Consider the following 12,186-nt stretch of genomic DNA (forward strand, 5'->3'; position numbering starts at 1 on the left):
CCCTCTGAATTTTAAATTCATGTATCTAAATGGTTACTCAAAAATTTTCCTCAGAGCCCTGGCTGGTGTAGCTCAGTGGATTGAGCGTGGGCTATGAACCAAAGGGTTGTTGGTTTGATTCTGGCTCAGGGCACATGCCTTGGTTATAGGTCAGGTCCCCAGTGGGGCCCACGTGAGAGGCATCCACACATTGATATTTCTCTCCCTCTCTTTAAAAAAAATTTGTTTTCACTTGGATATCTAATAGGCATCTCAGACTTAACGTATTCAAAACTGAATTCCTGTTCCAGCTCCCTGACCTCCCACCCCCAAACCCCTTCCTTTTCTGTTCCTTTTCAGTGAGTAGTTACATCATTTATCCAGGTGCTCACACCAAAATTCCCAGTATCATGATATCCTTCTTGACAGCTCCTTTCTCTCACACCTTATCTGCCAGCAAATCATGTCTTTTATGCCTTCAGAATTATTTAGAATCTTACTACTTCTCACCACCCTAACTGTTTCCCTAATCCATGCTGCCATCATCTCTTGCCTAGATTGTTGCAGAGGCTTCCTCATTGGTTTCTTCGATTTCACTCTTACCCACTACAGTCTGTTCTGTTTAAAATGCTCCAGTTACTTCCCATGACAACTTAGCGTGAAGTCATAAGTTCTTACCATTGCGTACAAGGTGACCTGTTTTATCTGGCCCCTGGTTACCTTCCAGCCTCATCTTCTACCACCTCACCCAGATACAGCAGTGTGCTGGCCTCCTTGCTGAATCTCAGTCATGACGAGCTCTTTTCTGCCTCAGGGATTCTGCACTTGCTACTTCCTCTGCCTGAAATGCTCTTTCCTGAGATAACCTCATACCTGGAATCAGGCTGCTTAGGTTTGAATTTTCTAGTTGTCTAGCCTTGGGCAAGGTAGTTAACCTTACTGTGCTTCCGTTTCCATGTCTGAGAATAATAATAGTACCTAGTCCGTAGAGTGATTATGAGGATGATTATGAGGATGGGTTGATATATGTAAAGCACTCAGACTAACACCACCTTACAGTAACTCTGTATGTTAGCTGTGATGATAATTATTACTCCATCAGGCTCTAATTACATGCCACCTGCTCAGACATGACTTAAATAGTGGTAGAATCATCAGAATAAATGATAAGTGTGCCTCCTAGGGGGATCCGCTTCGAAGAGGACAGCTCCCGTGATGGAAACCCAGTTCCTGTGTACAGGTGAACATCGCAGCCGTGCCCCTCATTTTAGTTACTCTCCTGTAACTACACCCCCGCCCCCGCCCTTTCTCTTTCCCTGTTCAGTCTGTCTCACAGGACTGACTGCTGCTCAGTAGTTCCTCTCCCAAGTGCAGCTCGTGCCAATTCAGGCTGGGTCTTTGGAGACAGTTGGAAACCGTGGGGATAGGCTCCTGAAAGAGAGGACTTACTTCACCACCACGGACATCCTTCCTTTTTCCTTTCCTCAGCGTGGATTTCATGGGCAGCATCCAGAGTTCTCCATTTCTACCCCTCCCCTTTATCAAAGCGCTGAGGAAAATTTTTTCTCTGAATATTGTGTCCATTTAGTACCTGTGTGTGTTGTGTTGTGTTGTGTGTTTTAACTTTCCCTTTAGAGAGAAAGGGAACAAAATGTAAACGGGACAGAGCAGAAGAGATTAATTACCTTTTAAACTTTACATCTGTTTTCATTGTTCAATGTTCCTGTCAGCAAACTTTCTTTAAAACATCTAGACTTCTGCGGTGTCCTTCAGCTGCAGGAAGATGGGGAAATACCGTGAGACTTGGCCTTGTTTTGCAGAGAAACACCCTGGTCAGAAGTAGTCTGTGGTGGAAGTGGATAACGAGGGGGGAACTCAGCTGGGGCCCTCAGAGTGAGAAGGTTCAGAGAGGAGATAAGTGAAGAAATATTTAACAGGGCCTCCCAGGCTGAGAAATCGCTCCGAGGTTCACAGATCTCACCAATTCCCCTCTACCTGCAACCCCATGCACAGGCTGTACAAATCCATAACAGTGGCTTGGGGCCTGGGGTAGGGTCCTTAGTCCCAGCGACAATTGTGAGAGGACGCATGGAGGAGGCACAAGGCCAGCTCTCCTGCTCCCAGCCACCCTGACAAGAGCTGTGCTCCCAGTGTTTCAGCACCATTGGTTATGTACAGCCCTCGCTGTAACTGCTCAGAGTAAATTGACCTGGAATGACTTCCATTTGCTTTTTTCTCTGATGAAATCAGAAACACTCTTCGAAGTAATTGGAACTAGTAAATATTCCTAGGGATACCCTGAACACAGCCGAGAGTGTTCACCTTTTCAGGGCAAAACAGGCTTTAGATAAGAGCTAGGCAGAATTGTTAGACCAGTTAGTGGATTGGTTTCCCTACTTGTGTCTCACTTTTGTGAGAGTGATATTTAGCATCATTTGTAAAGTCCGTGCTTGCTTTTCCGGATGGGGACATTTTGAGTCATGTTCTAATACTGCTCCACTCTGCTGCTGCTCTACTCTAGTGAGAAGTTGTTACTCCTGCAGACTAGAGAGAGGAAATACTGTACTGTGTATCTAATGAGTGCGGTCTGCTTCTTGGATTCTTTCAGGCCAGTGCTGATTGTAACGATTGTTTGCCTCCCTGAAGTGTACGGTGTCCTGGAGGTGCGTACTGACTTGCGTGCCCACTGGGGCAGCCCTAGCCAGGGACATTACACACTGCATGTGTGGCGGCTGTTCAGGGGTCTGCTTCGGGCCTCTGTCCCTGATGATGGATGTCAGTGCACAGACCTGGCTGTCCCTAAAGGTCCAAATAACTTACTTGGTGATTTCAAGGTGCTTTTAGTCATTTATAATGAATCAGTTTCTTTATTCCATCAGTTCAAGAGTTCTATAGGCAACTTTCCTTGGCCATTAAGACCCTGCATTATTGTTATTTGACTCTTTAAAGGAGACTCTGACAGCTCTCTTTTTTAAATATATTTTTTTAATTTACTTTTAGAGAGAGGGGAAGGGAGTGAGGAAGAGAGGGAGAGAAACATGCAAGAGATGCATTGATCAGTTGCCTCTCACACACCCCCAACCGGGCCGTCGCCTGCAACCCAGGCATGTGCCCTGACAGGGAATGCAGTCAGCAAGTCTTCGATGCGCAGACCAGTGCTCAATCCACTGAGCTGCACTAGCCAGGGCTGACATCTCATTAAAGATGTCTAAAAGTTGTAGATATTTACGAAACGCATAAAAGACATCCAGAAGTTTTATCACTCATCAATGCTGCTAAGCTACAGAGCTCTGGTGTACATTTTTTAATAGCCTGGGTCTTCACTGTAGTAAACTTTCCTCCAAAAGTCGACGCTTCTTAGTTAACGATGCTTAAGTGGATAGCCCTGGATGTTGTGTCTCAGTGGGTTGAGCGCCAGCCTGCGAACCAAAAGGTCATTGGTTCGATTCCCAGTCAGGACACATGCCTGGGTTATAAACCAGGCTCCCAATTGGGGACAGGCAAGAGGCAACCAACTTCTCTCCCGCTTTTTCTCCCTCTCTTCTCCTCTCTCTAAAAATAAATAACGACTTTTAAAACATAATGCTTGAGTATAGTTAATTAAGTAGAGTCTTGATATAGAGCAAACTTCAGCTTATGCTTGCATAGTAATTTACAAAAGGTAGACTATTTATAATATTGGAACGTAATTTTTAGAGCAGTCTTAGATTGACAGAAACATAGAGAAAATAATAGTGTTCCCGTATCACCGAGCGCTATCCACACCTGTAGTTTTCCTCATCATTAACATCTTCCAGTAGTCTGATACATACCACAATGAATGGATGATTTCTGATACATTTTTGTTAACTAAAGTCTGTACTCTATTCAGATTTCCTTCTTGTTTATTTTATGTCCTTTCTCTGTTGGAGGATCCTGCCCAATATACCACTTACATGCAGTCGGTTGTCATGTCTCCTTAGGCTCCTCTTGGATGTGACAATTTCCCAAACTTCCCTTGTTGTTGATGACCATGACAATTTCGGCAAGTATTCATGAGGTGCATTGTAGATTCCTCCTCTTGGAATCTGTCTGATGTTTTTCTCCAGATTGTACTGGGGCTATAAAAATCATATGATGAGACTATGTTTAGCCTTGTAAGTAATTGCCAAACTGTTTTCCAAAGTACTTGTACTGTTTTGCATTTCCGCCAGCAATTGATGAGAGTTCTGTCACTTGCGTACTTACCAGGGAGTCAGTTTTTCTGGACTTCAGCCATTCTGATAGGTTGGGATATAATTGTTTAATTTAGTCTTACTATCATTGTATTATATCTGACTACAGAAACTTTAGCTTTCTTCTGATATTTCTCTTCAAATTAGCATTAAGAGTGTGTGTGCTTTGCCCCCATTAAATAACTGTTGCAATGTTTAAATGACACTTCACTTACTACAATAAAATACAATAACCCATTCTCTTTGCTTTCTTATTACTAATAGCTTGTAAGCTGCCTGCTATTGGTGTTAAGTCACATTCCAGTGATGGTAATGTCTCATGTTTAATTGCTTTTGTTTAACTTTTTATTCTCATTTTCCATTCTTCAAAGTCAATTTTTTGCTTTTTGTTTGTTTATTTGTTCATAAAGCTTTTTTGTTTCTGTTACATCATGTAGTTTTGTACCAATGGCTAGAAGCAGATCGTCATGGCCAGAGCCAAGGTGCTGCAAATACGACCTCAGGTAACAATAAAAAGTTGAGGTGTTAGAAATCATTATTTGAGTTCACCCAAGCCCATCATAATTGTTTCTTTATTCAGTTTTGCTCAGGCAAAACATAGGTATTGTTTTGTATTTCTGTTCTCTCATATGCATTTTAATTTTCCTAAAGACAGCATTTGCTTTGAGCCTTGAAAAAAATTATTCATGAGTATTCCTTTAAGCTCTCTTGGCAGATATGTCCTATTTTCTTAGAAGGCAAGACTTCATTGCAGCTTAGATTTAATGGGAGGTTACTTGACAATATTACTTGAAATTAACTCTAGTGTAGTTGTAGTGTAGTTATAAATATTTGCACAAATTTATAATCCTTGTTCTTCTCACGATAATGTTTGAAAGGTGGATTTTAAGTGAAGTAACGGATGCTTATATATAATTTCCAATTCCTGGGAATCCAAATTCTTAGACTGATTTACTTCTCCTGCTAAGTCCTAGTCTAAGTTAGAGGTTTATGAAACATGGGCTCAACATGAGAAGATAAGGTTGTTGGCCCATCTCGCATCTCCAAAAGGCATGTCCGAGATCTTCTCATCTGGCATGTACTAGTAGGAATAGCTGCACCCACGCATTTTTAAATCCCTAACGGTGTTACTGGAATCTCTACATGGTTGTTTTTTCCCCTAATTTCCTTCGAAATAATATTTGCCAAGACAGCTGTGTATATAGCAATGATCTTTCCTATTGCTCCCTGCCCTCCGCCCCCTTTTTTAGCAGTCTACTAAGAAGTGGTGGTGGTTCTGTTTTTCTTTTGTTAGATTTGTGTTTCTGTGTCATGGGCTTTTTCGGGTTTGCTTTTTGTGAAATTTTTTTTCTCCCTGGAGGTGGTTTTCTTTCTCGCTCTTCTGGTGATTAATTGGGCCTCAAGAGGCTATGGTGTTCCTTAGTTAAGAGAACAATTATATTGAAAATGACATTGTCATGAATTTTCTGATTTATCTCCTGTCCCATTAATAACTTGATATGTGAATGAAGGTACTGTTACTATTTTAACCGAACTCAGGCAGGAATTCATTAAAAGGTAAGTGTTTCCAGGAGTTACATGCTGTATATGTGCTGTTTCTTCTGCCCCACAGTGTTTCATATTTTATTTACATTTCTGGATAATAAAAATAAGCATTTTGGGTGTTTGAGGGTGGGTGACGGGGTTTCTTGGTGGCTGTATATTTTCTGAGGATATCCGGTTGCTGTGTCCTAGCACGGTCAGCAGATGGACCTTTAGAACCAGGAGGGAGCTTTTTTTAACTTCTTTCTCTGACTTGAAGTGAAGTAAAAAGTAAACATTTTCTTTCTAATGAAGAGTGACCGATCTAAAAATCTTATGGTTTGCATGAGAATCCAGGATTAGCTTAAAGATGTCATTCACCCTTCTTGAAATGAACCATTCCGAACCCTGACTCTTTTCTTCAGACTCATTAATTCACGGTCACCTTGACAGTATTCCATTGACTTTTGATGTTTACACACCTGAGAAGCATTGTGCAAAAAATGGTGAACATTCTCTAGGGATGCCTTTGGCATTTTTCTTCTAGAAGTGAAAGTTCTCTCTCTCTCAGAAGATGGAAATATGGGGTAGAAAGATACAGAGATGAAGTGCTTGCCTAAACAAGTAAGAGGAACCCAAAGGAAAATGATCATTAGCCAAGGACTTCAATTAGAAACAGTAGGTTACTTGCAGCAAATCTATTTCCTGTGTATTTTATATTGCAGATTCTAGCGAGACTTTAGAATGTGATTTTTTTTCCCTCCTTCTGTGATCTGTTAAGTTTTGCACTTAAAAGATGTTTTAATATTCATCTTTTTGTATTTTTACCAGAAAATGGACACTGAGTCTGACTGTATGTCCAAATGTGACTCCTAAATTGCTTTAAGATATTTTTACTTGTACAAATAAATACTGGTAAATGGTAGTTTTATCTTTTGATATAACAGGTCATGTTTGCCGCTTAAAAAGTAAGCCTAAAAAATACAAAAAATACAGTAGACAGAATAATGTTGCTCCAAGGTCTTCTAATTCCTCAACCTCACCTTTTTGGCATTGAGAATTTAAGATCCATCCACATTAAAATATTTTATGAAACTAAAGCTTTTGTAGGTAACAGGTCTCATGAGAGTTAATTTGGTCAAGGAGATAAAGAAGTGAGCTGACAGCTATTACTCAGTTTTCTTATATATAATAAAGTGTAGCCTACTCTTCTTTCCACATTTTTGGAAGGTTATCAATTTGGCTTGGAAAAATTGTTTCTTTTCAGAGTTTCGTGTGTTTAATGTGTTTTGTCTACTAAACTAGACAACTCAGTAATGATGTTTCCCATTCTGGTAATTCTATTACTGGTAAAAGCTTGGAGATGCAGTCACATTTATCAGAGAATTCTGGGGAAATTTAAGCCCATTGCCTCCTTTGAGCATTGTACCATGTACAAAGTTTGGGATCATAAGAGGTGATCAGCTTAATTCAGGATGTTTCTTTAATGCAGTAAATGTTCCCAAGTAGATATTTTTATCACCACATATCGGAGTGAGGACAATAAAATGAGGTTACAGCAAGGATTATTTTATCATATCTGATATTTAGTATTAGTTGTCCAGCCAGGTAAAGTTCAAATTCTAAAATCTTAGATGGAGACCTCTTATTAAAAGTTCTTTTTCTGTCGTCTGTTGAAAGTTTGACAGTGCAGACTGTTGGAGGTAGAAGCTGAATTAGATTTCAACATTATCAATTAATGCAGCTACAAAATAAAAATAAACTATGACATGCTTTTGAAAAAATTCTAGATATTAATTAATTGTTGATTGTTTGTTACAGGTGAAAATTTTGACCAGAGTCCTTTGAGAAGAACATTCAAATCCAAGGTTTTGGCCCACTATCCTCAGAATATAGAATGGAACCCTTTTGATCAAGATGCAGTGAACATGGTACGTGTTTTTCTTTTCCTCCTTAGTCTTCTTTTTATTTTGTTAAGTTGATAATAGTGACTATTTTGAGTTTCCTACATTATTTCATTTAATTTAATACTTTATAGTTTTATACAAGAATATCCTCATTTACAGATGTAAAAGCTGAAACTCAAGAGAGTTTTAGTAACTTCCTACGGCCCCCATGGCAAATAAGCATATACAACACACCCTCTAAGCTCATTTCCTTTCCTACTATTAAGCTGCGTTGTGAGTTTATATTAATTAATACATAGATGGTTTTGATGACCAGTGATACTACTTTGTTTTCCTGGAAAGAGTCCTGATGGAAGGAGTATGATTACAGTTTTCATATTTCAAGGAATGTTATATGATGGGCGTATAATTTATCATAGTCACAAATAGGGAAAGGAAGAATTTGTTTATAAGAAATTTGAATTAATGTAATGAATTGCCAGTGCTGATCGTTAAGTCCTTTAGAGATTATTGGGCATAAGTAGGTCATGTTTTCAGATCATTTAGGGAGGGTCCTGTTTAGAAACCTGGATAATATTTTGGACCTAATGAACTCTATGATTATAAAAATAAGGGGCCCCAAAGTGAGCAAATTAGACATCAGGAATATCAGTACAGAAACAATTAAAGTTGGACTAAGACACTGATCAGTATAGATGCCTAATAGATGCTTCGTGTATGTTACATTCACATACGTGCTCACATGTACCCAGTGAAGACTCCTCACTCACTTTATAGAGGTTAAGTTACTTGCCCAAAGTTGTGCAGGGAGTCTCACAGGTTAAATTCAGGCCTTTTCCCCCTCTAGCTCACTTTTTGGCCTACCGGCATGCTGTCTTCCCCCAAAGAAAACTTTTGATTTGCACCAAAATGATATGGATAACATTGGACCTTTTTGGTATTTCTTTTTTAAAAAATACATATAATTGATTATGCTATTATAGTTGTCCCAATTTTTCCCCTTTTGTCCCCCCTCCACCCAGTACCCCCCTTCCCTCCAACACTCCCCTCCATTAGTTCATGTCTGTGGATCATGCATGTAAACTCCTTGGCTACTTCATTTTATGCACTGTTCTTAACATCCCCCTGTCTACTCTGTAACTACCCATTTGTACTTCTTAATCCCTGTACCTTCCCCCCCCCCGCCCCGTCCTCCCCTTCCCCTTCCCAACTGATAACCCTGCAAATGATCTCCATATCTGTGATTCTGTTTCTATTCTGCTTATTTGTTTAGTTTGGTTTTTAGATTCAATTGTTGATAATTGTGAATTTATCGCCATTTTAATGTTCTTAGTTTTGATCTTCTTTTTCTTAAGTAAGTCCCTTTAACATTTCATATAATAATGGCTTGGTGATGATGAACTCCTTTAGCCATACCATATCTGGGAAGCACTTTACCTGCCCTTCCATTCCAATTGATAGCTTTGCTGGATAGAGTAATCTAGGTTGTAGGTCCTTGTTTTTCATCTCTTTGAATACTTTTTGCCAGTCCCTTGTAACCTGCAAAGTTTCTTTAGAGAAATCAGCTGACAGCCTTATGGGAACTCCTTTGTAGGTAACTCTCTGCTTTTCTCTTGCTGCTTTTAAGATTCTCCGTTTATCTTAACCTTTGGCATTTTAATTATGGTGTGTCTTGGTGTGATCCTCTTTGTGTCTGTCTTGTTTGGGACTCTCTGTCCTTCCTAGACTTGTATGTCTATTTCCTTCACCAAATTAGGGATCTTTTCTTTCATTATTTTTTCAAATAGATTTCCAATTTTTTGGACTCTCTTCTTCTGGCACCCTGATGATTAAAATGTTGATACATTTGAAGTTGGTGCAGAGGCTCCTTTGCCTATCTTCTTTTTTTCTTCTTGCTGTTCTGATCGAATGTTTTTTTCTTCTCTATGTTCCAAATCATTGAGTCGATTCTTGGCTTCATCCACTCTACTGTTGATTCCCTGTGAATTTTTCTTTATTTCACTCAGTGTAACCTTCATTTCTGCCTGGGTCTTTTTATGCCATTGAATTACCCTACGCAGTGAGTTCCTGGACTAGGAACCTAATAACCAGTGTTTTGAACTCTGTATCTGACAGATTGCTTATCTCTACTTTGTTTAGTTCTTTTTCTGGAGTTTTATTCTGTTCTTTTATTTGGGCCATATTTCTTTGTCTCCTCATTTTGGCAGCTTCCCTGTGTTTGTTTCTAAGTGTTAGGTAGGGCTGCTTTGACTCCATGTCTTAGTAGCTTGGCCTATTGTAGAAAAGCACACCCCCCTAGTTGGATGGGGCAGAGCCTTAGGTAATTCCCTGGGTGGGGCAACCCGTGTGAACCAGGTTGATGGAGTCTCAGATACGGTGTTGCCACTCTGTGGCTCTGTGTGGGGAGGGCTCAGAAAAGGAGCAGTGGCCGCTGCCTAGCTGCTGGAGTTTTGTCTGGGAGGAAGCTGTCCCCCAGCACTCGCCCTGGTGCCAGACATTTCAGTTTCTCCCCGTGTGTCACTGGTGTCCTTCCAGCTGCTGCCCTGGTGCTGGAGCCCAGAAGGAATTAGTCTGCAGAAGTCTTAAGTCCATTGTGGGACCTTTAAGAGGAGACACCTGAGAATCCTGCGGTTTCTTCTGCTGCCCCACCTCCACACTGGATTTTACAGCCAGAAATTATGGGGACTTATCTTCCTGGAACTGGAACCCCGGGCTGGATCCCTTGCTCCCAAGGTGTCCCTCGTGATTCTTACTCACCACACGTGGGTGAGGGGGCACCCGTTATGTCTCCATGTCTCTGCCCCCCCTGCCCATCCTGATGAATGTGACTACTTTAATTCCTTGGTTGTTGGACTTACATACAGATGGATTTCCTGATGATTGTGTGTGATAGTAGTTAGCTGTAATTTTTGCTGTGGTTGTGTGAGAAGGTGTGCCGTGTGTACCTACACCTCCATCTTGACCCACTGGTGTTTCTATACCACAGCAAACCCGTGCACCAGCGAGGAAATAGCATGCTAACTCTTCTAAGGAGAGATGCCTAAGCCACTTGGCACTTTGACTTTGATTCATTGCAGAGCTCACAATAGTTATTTCTCTAAACTGTCTCCCAATACCAAAGTAATCAGAGATGCCATTTTGCTGAAAGTTAATACTGTGGAGCCTCGCCTCATCTTTGAAGGCAAAACTACAGGTATTAAGTAGAACACAACTGTTACATTCATGAGACTTGGAAAATCACAGACAAGTTTCTGACTAAAATAGTCAACAAATAGCAGAGACAAAAAAATAATTTATTAGCTGCTTAACACAGCAAATTAAAGGAAAACTATTAAAGAAAATAGTGTCAAAATGAAGCAGTGGAAAAATGGGTGAGAATGTAAGTAGATTTTAACACTTACTCCTCTTAAATTAGTAAGATACTTCGAAGTATAAATCGTTCTGTGAGAAATCAGAACGGCGTCCAAAACGAGGGTCTGACAGTAATGCGAACCCACAGACATTTGGAACCAAACACCACACTTCATGTGTTTTCTTTCTTTTAATCATCTGGATGGATTAAAAAAGCCTGATATTTGTGATAGCTTTTGCCTCCATCTGCAGAACATGCCTTTTTAAAGTTAGTTTCCGTTTTCTTGCTCTGTCTTTGATGTTTTCTTTACCCCTTGCCTCACACACAGGCATGTGTTTTGATGGTCAAGCATGGCACAGCATTTTGTTCATTGCTGCAAATCTGAAAGGATTTTCTGGCACTCCTTGAAAATCTCTGAAAAGCATGCCATTCAGTTAGTCTTCATTTGGGTCATAGATTTACCGCCTTTAATTTCCTCTTTGATTTATTGTAAGTGCATTTGTATGAAGCTATAATTTATTCCCACCTAAAGGTATAAAGCTTTGTTCTTGCCGTTAGCAAAACCTGACTCCAGCGAGTCACCACCTTCTGTAATATCAGTCATTCCTCTAAAAAGCAAAAGTGGTGCTTTGAAATAAGAGTCATTAATTTCACACAGAAAAAGTACCCAAAGCAGTGAACTTTATTAAGTAAAAAAATTCCACGTGTATGAGTGCAATGCAGATATAATAGAAAATAGATAAAAGTGACAGGTAAAATTACTTCTGAATTAATTGCTTTTTATATCTCTTGGTTACTGATTCAGAGTTTTTTTATGGCAAAAAAATGGAAGTATTATAAAACAGAGAACAATACAACAAACAGTCTTATACCCACCTAGAACTAACATATGTCAACATTGACAAATTGCTTCAGGTCTGTACCTTTCCTCCCAAATGAAACAAAACACTGCAAATGGAGCTGAAGTTTCCCTGCCTCGGCCCCCATTTCAGGCCTCTTTGAGAATGTACCTTGGCGTCCATGGCTGTTTAGGTAATGTTCTGGTAGATAATCTTATCCTTAGGAATGTAGTAAACCTGGGAGTTGTCAGGAAGAAAATGTGTGCCGTACCTTTTAAGCAAGGATTGTTTTATATATCTGTCCTAAATGAAATATCTGATATGTGATATTTCCAGGAATTAAAAGAGCAATAACTATTATACAGCTCTTTACA

The 12,186-nt window shown here is 39.9% G+C and overlaps 1 protein-coding gene across 4 annotated transcripts in view; it reads left to right on the top strand.

The window, feature by feature from the left end:
• DENND5B (DENN domain containing 5B) overlaps positions 1 to 12,186 on the top strand; it is a 160,833-nt gene that overhangs the window by 62,783 nt on the left and 85,864 nt on the right. For 2 of the 4 annotated variants that reach the window (XM_053921659.1, XM_053921661.1), the window contains exons 2-3: positions 4,631 to 4,696; positions 7,536 to 7,645. In XM_053921659.1, the coding sequence (XP_053777634.1) occupies positions 4,631 to 4,696; positions 7,536 to 7,645 (176 nt within the window). The remainder of the gene's footprint in view (positions 1 to 4,630; positions 4,697 to 7,535; positions 7,646 to 12,186) is intronic. The other 2 variants (XM_053921660.1, XM_053921662.1) reach the window with 1 other exon arrangement.

Source organism: Desmodus rotundus, chromosome 3 (genome assembly GCF_022682495.2).
Source record: "Desmodus rotundus isolate HL8 chromosome 3, HLdesRot8A.1, whole genome shotgun sequence".
Classification (NCBI taxonomy): Eukaryota; Metazoa; Chordata; class Mammalia; order Chiroptera; family Phyllostomidae; genus Desmodus; species Desmodus rotundus.